The sequence below is a fragment of the Aulonocara sp. 'chitande type north' Nkhata Bay genome, linkage group LG3 (genome assembly GCF_057382095.1).
Source record: "Aulonocara sp. 'chitande type north' Nkhata Bay isolate Kocher_YH1m ecotype deep benthic linkage group LG3, A_spYH_male_GT1.1, whole genome shotgun sequence".
Classification (NCBI taxonomy): domain Eukaryota; kingdom Metazoa; phylum Chordata; class Actinopteri; order Cichliformes; family Cichlidae; genus Aulonocara; species Aulonocara sp. 'chitande type north' Nkhata Bay.
In genome coordinates, this window is record NC_141346.1 from 37,297,911 (window position 1) to 37,318,318 (window position 20,408).

The window sequence follows — 20,408 nt, forward strand, 5'->3', positions numbered from 1 at the left end:
GGAAAATGTACAATAAAAAACAATTCTGTTTGACATTTATTAAAAAACAAAACAAAAACAAACCCACAGATAAATTCTTTACAGGGTTTTTTTTCCACTCAGAACATTCAAATGTTCAGCCTGTATTTGCCAGTCCATTGAACATTTATTTTTACAGATAATAAGAAGAATCTCTCAGAACGGGAGGAGCAACAAATCAGGAATCAAACTGGGACCGAGGCAAAATGAGCAGCACCAAAGGGCGGAAACACAGGTGTTATAACAAAGGCCAAACTATAAATACACTGAGAAGTGACAAACAGGTGAGGAACGAGATGCAGGTGAGAGTAACACACAATCAGTCACAGTCGGGGCTTTGGGGAGGGCAGACTGGAAGCTATACTAACATTCACAGTTAAACAGATAAAAATAACCCCAGAGACCTACACAGACCCGCATACACACTGAACAAGTCAGGAGTAAGGAAACACAAAGGGAGGAACAACCAGGAACCCTCGGGAGGCTGCCACTAATAATAATAATAATATACATCAACCAAAACTAAGATTAAAGTGCAGGGAAAAAAGCACAAAAGACCTAAACTAATAGTTTATATGAGCCAATAATAAAAGTTAAACTTTTGATAATAACAATAAGCTAACACCACCAACCATATAAACAGAGTAAAGAAAAGAGGATCCCTGTGATTAGATGCCAAGCTAGCCAAAGTAAAAACTAGGCAAGTTTTGTGTTTGAGGAAGATCTTTGACTGTAATCTATTTTTGATTAAATCAAGTTTAGCGAGTAAACTTTACTGACAAATATTTCTAAGAAACAGTAGCAAACAGGTTACTGTTTGGTTGGCATAATGTGGAGTCCCAAAATGAATTAGTAATAGAGTTTAACAAAATCATTTAATTTCGGCTTTACATTTACGTCATTTTTATCCAAATATTCATGTTTTTGTGTTATAATAGCCTTGTGAGTATTGCACAAGAATAAATTAGGTCTCAGTTAAGATAAAATGTTAAGTTTTTTTCTGTATTTTTTAAAATGGTCTTCAACAATAGTCCTCCAGACTTTCTAAAGGTTTTTCAAAGACTTCCTTTCAGGGAGGCATGTGACTGGCATGTTCAGACTGTGCTGAAGAATAAAGGTGGTCACACCAAATGTTGACTTTCAAGCCTTATAGAACTTTAATACTTTGTTTTGGCCTCCTTTTCTGAGTTTGTATATACATTTGCACATGTTTCAATACATTGCTGGATCTATTTCCATTTTTTCAGTAACATATAAAAAAATGAAGGGTGACTCAAAACTTTTGCACAGTACTGAAGCACAGATCTATTAGTTTTAAAAAGGTTAAATAAAACATAAACTTGCTATTAATGCAACAAATAAATTCCTGAAATTTTTTAACTTTAGTCATCAAAGTTTCATCAAACGGTCCAAAGAACATGACCTGGATAAGCGAGCACCTACACCGTCCAAAAAACTGTTATATTTAGAACAGTATGTAGAAGCTGAAAAAACCTAAATTGTGTTTTTAATGATAAAACTTGTAATTTTGCTCAGTTAAAACTGTTTTGAATAGAGATGAGACTGTGAGAGGTACGGAGTTAATATTTAAAAGTACAAAACCTAGTTCATATTTTCCTCATTTTTAATTTGTGTTTTTAAAATTCTGTTTAACTCAGTTTTATTTTATCTGACTCCACCTCCCAGCTTCTGCAGCACTCCCAGGCCTTTCTCCTGGTATTCTTGTCTAGTCATCCAGAAGGATTCTTTGTCTTTCATGATGTTAGCCAGCACAGCACCGCCCATGAACACCATGTGTTTTCTCCTGGGAGGGTCCTCGATTCGGATCTTGAACTTCTGCAAGGGTGAAGAGAAAAGTCAGGAGAGGTCATTAAAACACAGAGCCCTGATATATAAGTACAACAATTCTTTCCTTTAAGCCTTTTTTTATATTCTGTGCTGCTACGAAGAAAACTGCTAAAAGAGAAACGACCTCAGTAATGAGGTTAACAAAATAAACTTTCAATTTCTAGATATGTATTTAATTAATATGACAAATGTCACACTTTATTGGTTTGGCTTTAAAACAACAAAAAGTAAATGCATTTTGGTATTTGTAATAAAATAGCCCAAACTTATTTTTAATACAAAGAAAAAGAGATAACATAACCTTAAATGTTGCAGAGCGTCAAATGTGGAATTCAAACTGAGCTTTTTCTAAACTTTTAACTCATAAAGATATTTAAATTCAGAGAGTTAATATCACAGCCAAACTGGACCTGCTGTGGAAAAACCTGCATGCAAGTAGCCCTCAGGTTCAGTGAATAAAACAGAGCATCTATATGAATGCCTGGTGACATTTATTAAATAACTGGAAAATGTATTCTATAAACATTTCGTCAGCTCATGATACAGATGACACTGATCATCAGTAACATTATATTTATGCAAATGCACTGAAGAACGCCTTACAGGCTCTTAATCGAATCCATTCTCTACTGACATTAATATGAAAGCTCTTACTGATAGTTTCTCAGTGTCTCCCTTGAGCACTCTTTCCAGGTAGAGCTGCTTGATCTCCCTCTCGAGCCTGGATGGGAGGCCCGGGTACATGGTGGTCCCCCCGGACAGAACAATGTGCTTATAGAAGTCGGCCCTGGATGGGAAAGCAGACGGGAGACGGACCTGATCAAGGCGTGTTTGCAGTAGTTCAGCTTCATTAATTAGAGAAAAGTGAGGGAGGAGGATTGGACCTGAGGTCAATGTCTGCAGCCTGGATGGTGTTAAACAGCAGCTCGGCTACTCCAGCTCCCTCCACGTTGATGAGATGAGGCTGGAAAAGAGCTTCAGGAGCCCCGAATCGTTCTCCGCCCACCTTCACCTGCCTGCCATCAGGAAGCTGCACAAATGAGAGGAATCGGTTATTTTTTCTGCCGTTTCTCGACTTTAGGAGGCAGAATAAATTAAAGCTTGCTCCAACGTACTGTGAATGTCTCCACCAGGTAAGTGGTCTCTGTGGCCAAATGCTGCTCTTGCTCAATGTTGTATGCCACATAGCAGAGCTTCTCCTTCAGCATGCGCACGGTCTCAAAGTCAGCAGTGTGGTTGAAGGCGTAGCCGCGAAGCAGCAGGAGCTGATGGGAAGAAAAAAATTTTCACACATATGTTTGCTGTGAAACTGTACATATACTTTCTTTACACTAAAAAAAACCCCCAACTCTTTGCCCGAACACTGATCTTTCCAGCTCACCTTAATGAGGTAGCGTGTGACATCACGTCCTGCGATGTCCAGCCTGCGTGTAAGGTGGGGCAAAGAGAAGCCCTCGTACACTGGACAGATGTGGGTGACGCCGTCTCCTGAGTCAACTACAACACCGGTAAGCAAACCTGTGGACAGAGTCATTTAACAAAGCGGGAGTTAAAACTGACCAAATATCCAGTCAATTGCACCGTTAACAGCAGGTCAGGATTTAAACCCTTTATTTTTGTGCAGCGTGTCGCGCCCTCTCACCCTGAGCGTACAGAGTGAGCACGGCCTGGATGGCCACGTAGATGCCGTAGAACTGGTACTTCTCAAACATGATTTCAGCGATTTTCTCGCGGTTTTTGGTCGGGTTCATGGGCGGCTCAGTCAGTAGGATCTTGGATAGAAAACATACACAAACTCAGTAATAATCTAGTCCTTGTACAGTTTTTTTTTTCCATTCATTTCCGTCTTTGTCTGTCTTACACGGGTTCATACCTTGCATTCTTTTGGGTTGATGTCCAGGCATTCTGAGCCAAAGGTGTAGTCCCACAGGTGGAGCATGTCCTCCCAGCAGCGCACCATGCCATTCTCCATGGGGTAGGACATCTCTAGCATGGAGCGACACTCGCTGGCCTCTTCTCCCACCATTAGGTCCTGGTGGAAAAGATGACAGGGACAGGAAATATTAATGGTTTTGTTTTTGCTCTTCTTTGTCTGACCTACAACAAAGTATAGGTTTAATAAATAATAATAAAAAAGCATCAGTTTGATTTTTGTTGTTTCTGTTGAAACGTTTTAAATATACTGTATAAAATATTAAGTTACAAACATGCACATCCATACACAAGTACAAATATAAGACAGCTATCCTGGGAAACCTGGTGTTTCAAGTGAACACTAAATAAAAAATCTATGAAAATGTGATGTTTATTACACAACAGCTTGCCTTAATTTGTTTACTTATTTATTTGTACCAATGACCTTTTCATGCTTTCTCTGCTCCGATCCTGCAGGGATTATCAGGTTAAAAGGTCTGAATGATCTCAGGTTACACGAGTCTATGAACTCAACAGTCTCAGCATCTTAGGAAGCTAGCAGGTGTGCACTTCTAAGACGCTTTAAGCTGAGACACAGGAAGTTGATGAGAACCAGAGATACAGATGATCAAGTCTCAGGATGTGTATCTAGATCTTATAGATGGCTACACCAATCAGCTGCAGCATTAAAACCATACAATTTCTTTCATTTATCAAGTCAAAGGTCGCTGGAGCCTATCTTAGTTGTCACATGGTGGGACACAGGGTACACCCTGGATATGCCACCAATCTGGCACTGGGGTAACAAACACTCCACATTCAGAGGCTCCAGACACCACTGTGCCATCTCGAACATTAAAACCACCTGAGTAATATAGTGCAGGTCCCTGTATTGCTGCCAGAAAAGCTCTGACTTTTCTAGACGTGGACCTTGAGAGTCCTGTGGGTTACTGGGTGGGACCATTGTGGTTGTAGTCTATGTTTTGGCTATTTATTATGTTCTTAGTAGTAGTTTTTGTAGTGTTGCAGGGCCCCTTATCCTTCTTGGGAATGCTGTAATGCTTCGACACCAGGTTTCTCAATAGAGCACTAAACTGTAACAGGATGACTCACCTGGTTTTAATGCTGTTTGCTTTTAATAGAACTCTGCACACAGTAGATGTAATTTCCCCATTTCCCTTTATTTCATATTTTTTTAATGCTCCATTCTGACTTTAGGTTAACTGAAAGACCCATGTGTAGTCCTTTCATTTACATCAATCTTACCTTTATCTCGATGTTGCCCACTCTGGCGGATGATCGTATGATTGGCCGGCCCACCAGGGCCGGGAAGATGTGCTTTGGGAAGTTGGAGCCGGCAAAACCACACTTGACAAACTGCACAGGGATGTGAAAATGAAACTGAGAGCCAGTTTGTGTTTGTGTAGCCCTGCATTAGGGTTAAACGTATTAATTGTACTCTTGCACTAAAAGCCTTTTGTGCAGGTAAAATTCCATTCATAAATCAGGTTTGTTCCTTTTAATCTGATGCTGGGATTAATCTGCCTCCAAGGACCTGACCTAGAGTGTATTACTGTAATGCATTTAACAAATTGTTTCTTATTTAACAGACAGTGGCGAGAGCAATTTCATCACGTTTACTGGCACTCATTTGGAAAGCACACACACATTGCTTTCCAAATGTGTGTGTGTGTGTGTGTATATATATATATATATATATATATATATATATATATATATATATATATATATATACACATATATAATTTTTATTTTTTTTACGCAGCCTTTAAACAGCAATAGATTTACCAAATTTCCCATGCTTTCCTAACTGCTATAACTACTCCTCCTACTACACTGTCTTAACTTGTCCATGTGGGCACAGACACACATTCCTTAGCCTGGAGGGATGCAATGCATTCCTAACAGGGGTAAAAACATGACTGTTTCTGGTTGCAGCAGGTAAAGTCTGTCAATGCGCATCTTCCTCCGGAAATCAACCACTGAGTGCCACTTCTGTGATTTTATCTCCTCTGATAAGTCTCTCTTCCTGGTTTTTGTCCAATGTCTGCTCACTTCAAAGCACCACAGCCATTTATGGTGGTGTGCGCATTCTGAAGGCAGGAGTGACAAGTCCAGACAGATGTGGAATCACACAGCAGTGCACTTTGTCTCACACCCAGGACTTCTTCACATATTTGCCATTAAATGATCCAGATGATTGACAATAAAACAAATAAGATATTTTGATGCAAAAGGTTACTTTGCATCAAGATATCTTAAAAAGACATGCAGTTAACATGATTAGTAATATTTTTCACGCTAAAACTAAATGCTAATGGAAAGAAAAATAAAAGACAACATCCAGCACTGTTAACAGGATATCTGACTATGTGGTAATATGACTGTTTGACTTACCCCTGTCCCATTGTCACTGACCACCACTTTCCTCCCCTGGCTGTCCATTCTTAATTAATATTGCAAAAATCAAAATACCCCCACCCGTCTGCACAGGAACCTCACTGACACACAGCCGATTGTGTGTTATGTGCAGCCCTAAGATTGCACATAAGTGTAGCAGTGGCTAAAAAGTGACAGGTCTGTTTTGCTGCTCCTTCTGGTGTGGGTGGGATTACTGAGCGTGACAACACCCATTTTTGTGGTCAGGCAGGAAGAAGAACTATTCTACACTGTGTTGTTATGAGATAAGAAAAGAGGAATTTACACAAACATGTGACTGACATTTTGCACATTTTGCATTTCACTTACCTCTAAATGTCCTTTAGTCACAGCTGAGGAAACGTTTCTGTATATGTTCACTTCGAGGTTGGTAAAGAACTGTTTGTTTGTTGTTTGTTTGTTTTTGTTGCTTTGTAGCATAATACTATACAATATGTTGGAGGTCTGATATTTATTAAGTTGTACTATATACCATTCGTTCATTTTTTTAAAGTTACACATCCAATATCTGAGTAGTTTTAACCTATAACAGCCTGATGGTGCAGAACTTTTTGAATGGCAGCAGCATGTTTTCTGTCAGTGCTGACATAGTTTTAAACTGAAATTACAGAGCAACATATGATTAAAAGGTATAGTTTAAATGACTATTTGTGTTGTTATCTTTAATAACAAGATAAAAACAGTAAATCATTTGTAATTTCCCAAATTTCAGCAATTTCACAACATTTAGCGTGAATCCAAATTATGGGTGAGTGCCAGAAGAAACCTGTTTTAATATTTTACCTTTTTTTGTTTGTTTTGTAATCCCTGTAATGACATGGCTCCTTTCTGCTCGTCATGCAGCTTGCTTAGCTTCTACTTTCAACTTCTTATAGGTTTAGGGTAAAAAAAAACGTCTATTTCCGGCCGCCATCTTTGTTTAGTTTGAGAACCTCATCTACAGAGGAGCAAGTCTTTTTTGTGAAAGACAGACAGCATTTGTTCCTGGTAAGTCAGGTAAGTCTCTCCAAACAACATTTCAACATATATATTTTTTATGGAAGCTGCAGACATTTGTGAATTGTGCCTTTCTCTTCAGAAACCTATGCTAGCATGGTGTCTGTTAGTATAAGAGTTAGCTAGTACTATCTAGCTAACTCTTATAGCTTATAAGAGATAGCTAGAACTATCTATCTATCTATCTATCTATCTATCTATCTATCTATCTATCTATCTATCTATCTATCTATCTATCTATCTATCTATCTATCTATCTATCTATCTATCTATCTATCTATCTATCTATCACAGATGGCTGTATAAACTGTCATGTGAAAAAGACCATTTCCACAGTACCCCCTCACTGCTTTCATGGGAATTTAGAGGGCTGGTATCAGCCACGTGCTGCAGATCAATTGCATTTGACTAATTGATCAAGAGCATTTGTGAGCTCCTCTCTAAAAGCAGAAGTTTTGGCATTTTGTTGGGCTGCAGCATACATGTGTGTAACATAATGCCTTTATCTTCCCAGCAAAAAGCCACTACAATGCTCACAGTTATTTTAAAACGACCTACAGCTACATCTCAGAGTCTGCAGGTCTCAGTTAGCATTTTAAATGTTCAATTAGACAAACTTTTGATAAGAATGGGCTGTTTGGAAAATCATGGCAGCACAGGTTAAGTTTGCAAAATTGCATGTGAACAAATCAGATGAGACCAAAGTGCAGATGTTTGGCTGTGATGCACGGCACCACAAATCGAAACCAAACACAGCATATCAGCTCAAACACCTCATGCACAGTGATGGAGGGGTGATGGTTTAGGCTTTGCAGCCACAGCACCTGAACACGTCGCAGTCACCGAGTCAAATTCCTCTTTTTATTAAAGTATTCTAGAGTCAAATGTGAGGTCATCTGTCCAACAGCTAAAGCTTGGCTGAAACTGTGTCATGCAACAGGACAATGACGTCAAACAGAGAAGCAAATCTACAACAAATAGTCTGAAAAAATAAAAGAATCAAAGGGCTGCAATGGTCCAAAGTCCAGACCTCAACCTGATTGAAATACTGTGGTGAGACAGAGAGCTGTGCATAAATGACTGAACCGATGCCGTGTTGTAAAGATGAGTGGGCTAGAATTTCTCCACAGTGATGCGAGAGACTGATAAGTCACACAGAAAATGATTGCTTCAAGTTATTATTAACATAACTACATAAGTCCTGGTATTGCAATTGTAACTGTAACCCACTGCAGAGTAGTTTAAAAAACTCTAAATTTTTACACCTTATATTAATATGATACTTAAAGGCGTATTCAACAGGCTATATCTGATTCTTTGTAAGCCTTGAGTAAATCTGTGGCTTCATGCTGATTTTGTTTGGTGAAAAAAGCTCAAGCCTTTTGATATTGAAGGTGATTTAAAGAAAGACAAACAGTGTATTCATACTGATCATAGCTAAAAAGAGACTGCATCGCTTTGGATAAAAATAGGTTCATTTATTTACACAAAACATTACAAAATACACATTTATCATTGAAACGATACTTTATGAGAAATGATGGTCGTTAAGAAAGACTGCAAACAGTAGGCCTTTGCGTGTGTCGTTGTCATGAGGACAGTCTCATGCCTGATTATGTCTCACTGTTCTCAGATGTAATAGGCACATTGAGTTAAGACCGACGAGTGTTTTTGATTCTCTCTGATTCCTCTTTCACCTCTGCGTCGGCTCCTGCAGGAATTCGTCATCATCAGAGCAGCTCAGGAGCATTTCCAGCAGATTTCGATCAGCGAAAAAGGTAAAACAGCCCACAATGACATGGTTTGTATTTTAAGCAGCATGTGTGCACGGGTGATGAGTTACAGTTCAGTCTCTCTAAACGCGTTGCTTGTTATTGCATTGCAAAACAGTGATGCCCTTAGTTCCATTTTAAGGCAGTGAAATGTGTTGAGTTGGTACGTCCCTATGTTAACATGCAAACTGCAGCGCAGCAAGACAGATTTTGTACATTTACTGGCTGTTTTTAATTTTAATAAATTTGCCTTTATCATCATTAAGTGTGCCACCACTGGCAGCTGTGCATTTTTTGAATGTAATTTTTCAGGAGTGATAAAACTGTAACACTGTGTGGGGACGTCTCTGCCAGTTCTAGGGGATTTTCACAGTTTGTTTTTGGTTCTTATCTGAAGATAATCAAATGAAACAATGTGCGTGTTAACATACTGACATACAGTAACAGCCTGCACAAGGCATTTTTCTTTTTGTAGCTTCCATAAAAACTGAGAAATTTTTCTCTACCAAAATAGCATTCAACCTTAAAATATTAATATTCACATCTCTTCTAAAGCTCATAGGCATGATCTCTACAAATACTTCGCCTGAGAGTTTGAAACTCAACTGGATGTTTATCTTTTTACAGCACTGAGTCACATTAAACTAATACATAACAGTCAGAGTCATGTGCCATGGTGCTTTTTTTTAAGTGCATATCTTTACTTTGTCCACTCACATCCACAACAAGTGGTCTCATCTTGCCCTCCTCCCACCGAGAACAGCTCTAATGTGTCCGCAGTCACGCTGAAAGTTCAAGTGTCTTTGTAAGTGTGTCTGGGTCTGATCACAGACAGTAGTAAGAGTCTGCCCGTCTGCGACAGAGAGTCCCTCGTCTCAAGACTCAAACTCGCTGTCGCTGCTGACGGAGATCTCCGGGGTGGAGGCCCCGGTTCCTCTGGGCTCGGGCTCTGTGCTGCAGTCGCTGGCCTCGGGGCTGCCCGGGTGGCGAGGGGAGGCGGGCAGCAGGCGGGGGTGATGGTGGTGTCCCTGGAGGGAGCCGTTGGGAGAGCTTTCAGAGGGCAGGAGGGAAGGATGCTGCTGCAGCCTGCATCAGGGGACAGAAAAGAGAAGAAGAGTGAGAAGTCTTGTTTTTAAGAGTGCGAGTGTCGGAGCTGATCTTCAGACAAGTACAGCCACTTCACCTAATTAGTCTCTTTAACTTGACTAAACAGGGTTTCTCTCTCTTTCTGAGTCATAACTTGTATAAAATGTGGAATTTCTGAGATACCTGTTCTTTGCTGAGGCAGCTCTGTCTCTTTGCCGGCGGTTCTTGAACCAGTTCCCGACTTGCGTAGGTGTGAGCCCGGTGGCCTGGGCCAGGTGGCGTTTCCTGGACGGATTAGGATACGGATCTTGGAGATACCACTCTCGTAGCAAACTGCGAGTTCTTTCCTGGGTAAGAATTAAAATGATGTGGATCATTAAAGACTCTACGTGTCTCATATGACGGATCAACCGAAGGTGACGACAATAAAGTGGTTAGTGTTATTTTAATATCATCCTATTAAACCGCAATAATCACTCTTATATGATACCTGGTATAATCACATTAGTCTGGATTTATAAATAGATAAACACAATCTACATTAGAAGCACACATAACAATGTTTATCCACTAAATTGGATCATGCTAAGTGGTTTAATAAGCTGCTGGAGAAGCTACCCCTCCTGAGGGTTGGAATTAAAGATTAACTCTGAATGATACTTCACCACCGTGCCACTAGAGGGTGCTCACACTTTCAGACACACACTTCCAAGAGGAAAAGTGCATTTTTACTTCCCCCAAACATACTATTTTGTATATTTAAAGCTGTACTTTGTATACTTTTACCGATTTGTGATTTATAAACTGCACTTTAAAAGCCAAAAATGTCGCCAAATTGCCTCCTGGGGAACTGCAACAAATCTCATGGCATCAAAATGTAACATTTTCTTTCTTTCTTTCTTTCTTTCTTTCTTTCTTTTGAGTTGAGCTTCTCTGCACATCTGGAAAGCATTGTTAATGTGTCACAAGAAAAAAGTTTTATAAATCTAACAGAAGAAGTCTTGCTGTGCAAACCAGCAGTCTGCAAGGTGTGCATTGGAAACTGTTCTCTTAAACATGGCTACAGAACAAGAAGAGGAATTTTGCTGAAACCACAATTTTAACACAGATCCACAGAGGAACTTTCCTTTTAAACACACACGCAGCTGCATCATACAGATAAGCTTAGATTAGTTTTGTCATATCTGCACAAAAACAGTTTATAATGAAATTATTCAACTTTGTTTTTTTTTAAAGTAGGAAAGTCTCAGAAATTTCTGATCTGAGGGGAAACCCATGACTCTGACCGTCATCATTTTAACAGCTCAAAGACCAGCCAGCACGAATACAACAGTCATGTTAAAAAGCCCTGATTTATTAGTTAATGTGTAGTTTGCAGAAATGTTTATGCTTGTTGTAGCAGCCTCTGATGGCACTGCAGAGTCCGTGTTTTCCCTCTGTCACCAAAAGCCACGAGAGTGAAACCACAACCCTACCTTGAAGCAGTGCGTCTTCTGCTCGCCGTCCCAGATGGTGCGGGGCAGCGGGAACTTCTTGCGGATGCGGTACTTCTCCACCGGGCCCAGGGGTCTCCCACGGAGCCTCTCTGCCTCTCGGTAATGCCCGTCCAGCCACAGGTCTTGCAGCTTGGCGTGAGACTCGCGCGTGAAACGGTGACTCTGCAGGATTTGGTAAAGAGCCTCGAAGTTCCCTCCATGAAACGCGACCAGCGCTCTGGCTCGCATTATGGACTCGTGTCGATTGAGCGCTTCCCCGGCGGAACCAGGGACGGCGGCTGGCAGGGACCAGAGGAACCGACCGAGGCGCTCGATATCCCCGGTCTCCTCCAGGTTCTCGCACACCCGAGCTACCTGGTCCGGTGTGAACATCGGCAGGGGGAACATCTCGACCTGTTGCTTCGCAGCAGCTCAGAGAAGAAGTGAAGAAGTGGCCAAAAGACGCATGAAATGCTGTATCCGTGCGTAAAGCCCCGCGCGCTCTCTGCCGCTCTCCTTTTTTCAGATGCTGCAGGTTTATTGACACTTGTCTCGATTATCTAGAGCCTGTCTTATGTAACGGAGTTTTTCCTGGTATCTGTGCAAATTGCTTCGGGGAAGCCGGTGTGAAGGGCGTAGGCTGTTCCAGGTTTAGACGAGCATAGGTAAATGAAGAAAGAGGACAAGGAGTCGGCCAGTATTTATAGCGGGATACAATTAGCATCTCTGTGGTTGTTTTGAGAAGGATTATACATCCCGGCCATTAGCCTCTTAGTGGGGGGTACTGTGTACAGAGGTGGCTGGCTGATCAGCTTGTTTGGCTTAGCCTGAGGATACATTGACTGCCAGAATGACTGCAGTGAGCAAACAAGTGAGGTTAGGTTGGTTAATCGGTGGAGATGGACCAGTGGAGTTGGAGCCCTGCTGGATGATGGGCTGGAGGAAACCTGGGCAAGAAAGGGTGCAGGCCACAAAATGGCTCAGTGTCTGAAGAGGAGACCAATCAAGACTCAAAAAATGCAAAATAAATACAATTTTTTTGGGAGGTTTTCTGTTAAAGCTGTTCTGCCTTTATGTCACCAGTGATAGTCTGATATCTGACAGTATTTCTGCCACACACTTGGATGCCACAATGAAACCCGGATGTCCCATGATATAAAAAAAAATGTCACATTTGCCTGGACATTTGGCCCAGAGGGAATGTCGGACACAAAGCTGTAGGGATCTCCCCACCAGCTAATACCCCTGTAATTAAAGCAGACATGGTTGCACATCGGCTATCCTCTGCGACCTCTCGTCAGGCCGAGACATAATGAAAACGCCCCTGGACATCGACGTGCAGCAGAGTGACTCCAGGACATGGAATTAATGATCCGCTGCCCGGTTCAATCCTTCTGATCTCAGCAGCTCATTAATCAGTCTGAGGGCAATTCTGTTATTAATCAGGTTAAGGACCCTGAAAGCATCTGTCAGCTGCAATGCAAACATAAACTTTATCTGCACAAAGCACAACATTGAGGAAAAAGTTAGGCTGTTATATAGATGTGGAGTTAGGGTCTGCAAAAAGTTCCTCCGCAGACAGACACCGATTACTCCCTAGAGTGATTTTAACTTTGCATAAAGGTTGCAGTCAGGTGAAGGATCATCTGCTTTAAAATAAGTAGAAGGAGCTTAAATTTTTGTCTCAAACTCTGTCTAGAATAGAGATATGAGCCCAGCAGACATCAAAGGCTGAGCTATGAACATCTGGAGTCTTAACCTTGTGTTCATGTGAAACACGGACGGTCAGGCTGACACATAATTACCTTTGTGTGCACATCAAATGTGCACACAAAGTGCACAACCATGAGATTAACATGAAAATTAGCTTTGAACACCTTTTTTACAAAACAAAAAAACAAACAAAAACTAAGTTTAAAGCCTTTACTCACAAAGGTTGAATATTTTTTCCACAATTCACAACTGCAATTGTCAAAAAGTTGGGACACTGTAAAATGTAATTTTTTTATTTTAAAAAAGGTAAATTTCTCAGTTTAAACATTTGTTATTGATGTTCCCAGTGTTCTATTGCAAATAAAATGTTGTTTTATGACATTTGTAAGGTATTGCGTTCTGTTTTTATTTCCAAAACTCTGTGCCAACAGTTTTGGATTCAAGGCTTGCATATTCAGGACCCACGGCTGCAAAAGAGCAAATGTTTTATATCTTTTAAAAAATGATTATTTTGCCTTGATAAGGTACTTAAGTAATGATTTTAACCCAGTAACCTGCAACCAGCAACTGGTCAAATAAATTAAGGAAAACAAAGTAAAACTTTTTTCTTTCCTCAGTTGTTTACTTACATAACGAGTTATATTTTGATATTACAAGTATTCAGAAATGTTGTGTTTAAAACTTCAAGTGAGGTAAGAGGGAAAAAACTGAGTACTGATTAGCACTCCACGTGTAAGACACAGCAATCATCATCTATGAGATCTCATTAGATTGTGGGACCTCTACAGATTTTCTGGGATCAGCAGTGGAATGATTAGAAGAGAGGATATCTACCTCTTCAAAATTTTGACTATTGCATGAAAAACAGCTCTTACAGGGAAAAGGATAAAATCTGATCCGCCAAGGATGGAGACTGGATATGGTAAAAGACAAACAATAATTCCTGACTTAAGAACTGAAGCACAACTACAGACAGTTATGAGCCAGGTGGTCAAAAGTCACAACACGGGTCAAAGATGTAATTTCTAAAACATTTTGGACATTTTGGATTATCTAATTCTGTTTTTCCCCTACATGTTTCTCCCTATTCTGATGTTTATTCCCTTGTTAAAGAAAAAAAAAAAAGAAAAATTCAGAATTCAAAAGTGGCATTATATATCTGTTATGTATCTAAAAATTACATCTTTTTCCAAACTTGTCCAGAGCAAAAATGTAAATGCAGGATGAACCGATCATACATTTTTAATTGGAAAACTGATTCTTTAAAGTAACAGATATCACCATGAAGTTTCTCCAGCTTGTTACTACATTATAAAAGTTATTTTTCTAAAGGCAAGTTGTTAAAATGTGCAAATGAGGTATCTCATTAATCACACACCAATTTGCATAAATGTCAAATAAACAAAGTGTGTTAAAATAAACACCTAAATGTGTATTTGGATACTTTATTCCCAATATTCTGAATGGAGACAAAGATCCAGTTTATTAAAATGTCTTTAGCTGATTTTCCTTTAATAAGTAGTTGATTAATCTTTTAGAGGTTTTCCAGATCTGTTCCTCAGATGCTGTTTACGAGAGTTTAGGGTATAGAAAGGGTGTAGAATTACTTTGTAAGCAGAAGGCCATCATTTGATACGTGTTAGAGCCTAAATCTAGATTAAAATACCAGGTGGGATTGGTGAGCTAATGGAAAGGTGGTTAGCTGTGTGTGTGTGTGTGTGTGTGTGTGTGTGTGTGTGTGTGTGTGTGTGTGTGTGTGTGTGTGTGTGTGTGTGTGTGCGCGCGCGTCAGGCACACTCATTGTCACAGAAAGGGGGAAATGAGCTCAGTGAAGATCATGCTCATAGTTAATCTAACCCGTCCAAGTTTCAGACATTTGACCACTGACCACCCACCCCACACACACATTCACCTTCATTAAAATAAATACCCCCCTACCCAATCTGTTTAACACTTTGAGGGCAGACTGAACCAAAATCTGCTTAAGTACTCCCAAGCCGTTAGAGCAGAATGAATAATAAGATGGAGGAATAAAAAGATTATGCATGTGTTTGTGGAGGGGAGGAGGCAGTGGGAGGCTCAGAGGGTTCATTTTATATAGTCTTAAAATAGAAAATCACTCACCGTGACTCTTTTTTTTTTTTTTACTGTAGATACTAAAAAAGGGATCATAAAATGTTGCCTCTAAACAAAACTAAGGCCTGTATCATAAAAATAACTCACAAAGTAATTAGTGCTGTACCAACACTTCACCGAGTTCTTTTGATTCCTGCATTATTGAGGCACTGCAAATTATTTAATCCCAACAGTACATGTGAAATCAGAAGTGCAGTTATTGTTTTGTAATTTTTCTTAATAAAATGCTTCCAGCTCAACTTTTATTTTAATTATATCCAACTGAACCATGTGTACATTAATGGTGATTTAGGAAACACTTTAAAAAAATCTTATTATTGGAGCTTCAACAGGAGGTCCGACTTGTTGATGTAAGGGAGGCCTTTGGCCTTTGTGGGGTGAAAAAACAATATAAACTATATATCAGAGAGACAGCAAAAACTTTAGCAGAGGCCACATCAATAATCTGGGTATTGCTTATAAAGAGTGAATATCCTGACCAGCTCAGAGACACCAAAAGATCTGAGAGAAAACTAAAGTGAATGATCACAGAATTATTTCCATAGTTAATCAAATCAGCTTCACCACATCTAAACAAGTCAAGCAACTCTTGTGGTGGTACGGTAGGAGTGTCACTGTCAAACGCCACAGTCAAGAGATGCTTTCATGAAGGGAAATTTACAACAAGGTGAAAACCACATATTACACTCAAGAACAAGAAGAAATCTGGAGAACAAAAACTGTCTAACACGGCGGAGGTGGCATGAAGTGTACAGGGCTGTACTCTCTGCTCAGATTCAGCCAAAAGCTGCAAAGCTAATCAGACAGGGCTTCACTGTGCAATGAGATAATGGCCCAAAGAAAACTGTGAGAGCAACCCAAGAGTTTCTCAAGGCCAAGAAATGAGATATTCATCAGTGTCTGAGTCAATCACCTGATCTCAACCTAATCACAGTTACTGCAGAAAAAAATTGTACAGTCATAGATGACTAGCTTATTGGCATGTCCTCAGTTACAGCACATTCAGTCCCTGTCGTGTTCTTTTACTACTTTTTTATGATGCGGCCTTTTCCTAAAATCATTTAAATAATTGATTTTCATGACTCTATATTCACTTCCCTGTTATGAAAAGGCAGAACTAGAATTTTAGGGACGATCTAGGTTTTAGTTTAAAAAAACAAAAGCTGAAATATCATAACAATTAAAGTATTCTGACTGTGACTGTTTTTTTTTCTCTTGACGTCAGCTGTAGCAAATGCAGCTCCAAAGCTCTGGAGCAGCCTCCTCCTACAGTTCAGGCTGTCGGCCTCACAAAACAGATTTTAAATCTCAACTAGAAACTAACTGCGTCTTTCTGTGAACAGCATAGGTTTTTATTTTAATCATATTTTAACTATGTCATCTTATTGTTTTGTAATTCTGTTTTCCTGATTGTTATGTTTGCTGTTGTGCTTAAATTTGCTCAATTACTCAAGTGGCGCCTCTACAAATAGTTCTGTAACATCTACAATACTCTAATATTATTTATGTATATATGCAAAGAATATTGTCCAGTTTACTGATTTCCACATTTTTCCTTAAAAAAAACATCATCTGCATTTTCTGTATGTTTGTGGCTCGAAATCCCCTGATGAAGCAGAGTTTTCACACCGAGTGTCGTTTGCCCATCGTGATGTACCTGGTCTTAAATACACACTCCGGTCCCTGAATTGGGACACAGCTTATGGGTGTTAACAAGGTGACAGACTGCCAGTCTGTCTAGAGTATACCTTGACTTTTTCCCAATACACACTGGGTTAAGTTTCATCTTCTAAACACGATATGCTGATTCTTAACAACAGTAAGTTGGAGGAAATCCTCTGGTTTATGTTCGTAGTGATCGATCACTTTTCAGGAGAGCAGAAGTAGATCCAGTTGCTCAACTTGCTGATTTTTCTTTAGCTTTTTTTTTTTTTTTTTGCCTGATTTGTTTACAGAAAGACAAACCTGGATCTCATAGTTATCATATGATAGTCACTGGGTTCCAAGGTTGGTGTGATTCTAATCATAAAAAAAAGAAAAGAAAAGCAGTGAAGAAACTTAATTTAGAGCTGAAATGGAGACAGGAAGGCTGACATTTGTCCTTCAAGTTTTACTGTAATGTGTTATTTAACAAAAGAGGACTATGCCAACCCCTGGCCCGAGTCAGTCATGTATGTGAGACACCCTCTAACAATAAAATCAGGTTTAATCCATTTATTACTCTTCACAGCATTTTCATTTCCATATACTGTTGAGGTCTGACCCCAAAGCTGTCAGGCCCCAGGTATTTAACCTCCATGAATATATTAAAACAAGCAGACACACAGACACACACACTGCTTCATTGGCTGGACTAATATATGATGAAGCACCAAACTGGCATAATTAATCAGCGACTTAAACAGAAATATCCTGATTAAAAAAATGACCTGTTGATTTCGCCAACAAAGCAGGGGGCATGCATCTGTTTTGTGTGTGTGTGTGTGTGTGTGAGGAATGGGGAGTATTACCACGCTGTATAAATCCACACCAAGCACAATTAACAAGCAATGGGGAGGAGAAGTAATTAGTATTATCTGCTTATTGCCGTCAACCCCTATTCTAAGGAAAAGGGGTTAAAAAACACACAATGACACACACACACACACACACACACACACACATGCAAGCACGCACACACTAATTCCCTCCAGGCAAATGTGTAAGAGCTAATTACAAGCTCATTTACAACTCTATGCAGTCTCCTCTCAGACAGGTCCACCCCCTCTGCATCCTCCCCTCCCTTCACCCCCAAAACTCCTGCATGTTAGCTTTACCTCTCAGCTCAAGCCGGGAGCTCTCAGCAAACAAACGACAAAAGTGACTTCCTCATCTGTTGCTGTGGGGTGTAAAGAGAAGAGAGAAGATCTCTTGATTATATAGACACAGGTGATATAAAGTCAGCATGGATGGAAAATACTGATAGGAGATAACAGTAACAACATTCGGTGGGTTATTGGTGAATACAAAGAATAAATAAGGGAAAAGTCATACCTTTGTACAGGTGTGATCTAAAATATGTAATTGGTTTTGGTATAACTGAAGATGCCTCACTGAACAAACTCTTTGAGAAATGTTGTGGCCTCTTTGATTTTAGATCAGCTACACCAACAGCGTAGACTTTTTTCAGTTATCTGTCTTGTCACAGGAGCCTGGTCTTCCTCTGTGATCCTCTTCTTCATATGTAACAGGTGCTGGTGGTTGTTTAGGAATCCTAAGGGATTTAAGGTGGGACTTATTTTTACCTAATACTATAATGCTCATTAATTCCTGCTTTGGTGACTTACCTCCCCTGATCCTCTCTGGACCGCCCGGCCCTGCCCAGCCTAGCCTCGCCCTCTGTGCTGCTGACGCTGTCAGGGCCTCGACGAGGAGGATAATACAGCACTGAAAGATAGATGTCTACATGTCTGACGTTTATGTGTCGTAAATATAAGCAAACTTTGTGGCCTATGACCTGAAATGTGGTGTGTTTTTTCTTTAGATTGTATTGATGTCAAATGGGATAAATATGAGACAAACCCACAAAAAAGTAAATTAACTGGATGTTCATACTTTGACTTTAATGATTCTGCAGCTAGTTTGCTGTGTTTTTGGTACACCTTAAAATATACATTAGTAAATGTAAGCAGAACTTAATTTAAATAAATGCACATTACATACCAATTATGTTTGCTGCTGTTCTGAACTTCTGAGCTTCAGTATGAACTTCTTCCAGAGTAGGACAAGTTTTACTGCTTTATAACCACCAGGTCAACGGCACTAATTAACTTTTAGTTTGTCTCTTTCTATAGGCTCATGTCTGAAAACATTAGGATCATATGGAGGGAACCCCACTTTATTGTGACACCTGTCAACATGTGTCTCCTCCAAGCTGCACTAAATCATATGAAGAGAATTGTTCGCGCCAAAACAGGACATCTCAAAACATGCTGCACTTAACTGGCAATTTACTCTTTTACTCTGGTAATTTAGTAAATAATACACTGTGTGTAAATATCTGTGAGAATGGGGGGAAAGGGGATTTAAGTGACATTGAATGTGGTATGGTTGTTGTCAGACAGACTCTTCTGACTGTTTCAGAAACTGCTGATCTGTAGATCTGAATCTGTAGGGTTCAAAAAAAGAGAAAATATCCAGTGAGCAGATCTCTGGCTGGAAATGCTTTGGTGATGTCAGAGGTCAGAGAATGGGCATAGTGCTTCGAGCTCATAGAAAGGCAACAGTCCCTCAAATAAATGAATGCATAAAATATATATTGTTACAATTACACAAAACTGTTCCTGGTATACTTGACTTTTAGGACCTCCAAGCCTGAAGTTATCTTCATTATCAGTTAGAGCCCCTCCTCATCCTTTTCTTCTTCTTCTTTGGTGCAGCCCTATAAATTTGGGGTAGCCCTTCGGCCTCTCCCTTTTCTACAATTCCCCTGTGGGAGCTCGTGTCATTTCTTTTAGAACAGTAATTATATCTTTATCCACCCTGGTGGGTGTTTTCTTTCTGATCTGTGTGAAATATGTTGCATGTAAGTTTGTACTTTATGTTTAATGTAAAAATAAATACAGCGCCCTTTTCTACAATTCCCCTGTGGGGGAGGAGCTGGAGCGAGCAAGTTATTTACTTTCTTTTTACCTTTCATTGTCAGACACAATGCACGAACACACCGGTTACACAAGGTATGTAAAAAAAAAAAAAAAAAAGCATCTCTGAATGTAGAACCTCAAAGCAGAAGGGCTACAGCAGCAGAAGACCACACTGGAAGCTGGTCTGATGAGTTTTAATTTCTGCTGCAAAATTCAGATGGTCAGGTCACAGTTTCGCATTAGCAACATGAAAGCATAGTCCAACAGAGCACCTTTATGATGTGGTGCAATGGGAGATTCTCATGATGGATGTGCAGGCGGAAAATCTGCTGCAACTGTGTGATGCTGTCACGTCAGGAATATTTTAG

The 20,408-nt window shown here is 39.9% G+C and overlaps 2 protein-coding genes across 3 annotated transcripts; both read right to left on the reverse strand.

The window, feature by feature from the left end:
• Positions 1-18: 18 nt before the first annotated feature.
• Positions 19-6,396, reverse strand: LOC147335454 (actin-related protein 2-A). Its single transcript, XM_086279162.1, has 9 exons — positions 6,199-6,396; positions 5,047-5,157; positions 3,740-3,898; positions 3,509-3,638; positions 3,248-3,384; positions 2,982-3,131; positions 2,751-2,896; positions 2,521-2,653; positions 19-1,854 (listed from the first exon to the last, which is right to left on the reverse strand). The coding sequence occupies exons 1-9, from the start codon at positions 6,244-6,246 to the stop codon at positions 1,684-1,686; spliced, it is 1,185 nt and encodes a 394-aa protein (XP_086135288.1). The 5' UTR covers positions 6,247-6,396; the 3' UTR covers positions 19-1,683.
• A 2,303-nt stretch (positions 6,397-8,699) lies between these two features.
• Positions 8,700-18,646, reverse strand: six7 (SIX homeobox 7). 2 transcript variants are annotated; one of them, XM_086279177.1, is made up of 5 exons: positions 18,452-18,646; positions 18,235-18,296; positions 11,570-12,516; positions 10,278-10,441; positions 8,700-10,094 (listed from the first exon to the last, which is right to left on the reverse strand). In XM_086279177.1, exons 3-5 carry the CDS (start codon positions 11,975-11,977, stop codon positions 9,884-9,886), a joined length of 783 nt encoding a protein of 260 aa, XP_086135303.1. In that variant the 5' UTR covers positions 11,978-12,516; positions 18,235-18,296; positions 18,452-18,646; the 3' UTR covers positions 8,700-9,883. The 2 variants fall into 2 exon arrangements, with proteins under 2 accessions (XP_086135303.1, XP_086135311.1); XM_086279185.1 differs by lacking the exons at positions 18,235-18,296; positions 18,452-18,646 and having other exon boundaries at positions 11,570-18,182.
• Between the last annotated feature and the right edge of the window lie 1,762 nt (positions 18,647-20,408).

Excerpts from the sequence above, each read along its gene's own strand:
- six7 (XM_086279177.1), bottom strand. The coding sequence starts at position 11,977 with ATGTTCCCCCTGCCGATGTTCACACCGGACCAGGTAGCTCGGGTGTGC. Across the intron at positions 10,442-11,569 it reads AGAAGACGCACTGCTTCAAG|GAAAGAACTCGCAGTTTGCT; the intron begins GTAGGGTTGTGG and ends ATTCTTACCCAG. Across the intron at positions 10,095-10,277 it reads GCTGCCTCAGCAAAGAACAG|GCTGCAGCAGCATCCTTCCC; the intron begins GTATCTCAGAAA and ends CCCCTGATGCAG.
- LOC147335454 (XM_086279162.1), bottom strand. The coding sequence starts at position 6,246 with ATGGACAGCCAGGGGAGGAAAGTGGTGGTCAGTGACAATGGGACAGGG. Across the intron at positions 3,639-3,739 it reads TCAACCCAAAAGAATGCAAG|ATCCTACTGACTGAGCCGCC; the intron begins GTATGAACCCGT and ends TTTCTATCCAAG. Across the intron at positions 2,897-2,981 it reads ACCTGGTGGAGACATTCACA|CTTCCTGATGGCAGGCAGGT; the intron begins GTACGTTGGAGC and ends TCATTTGTGCAG.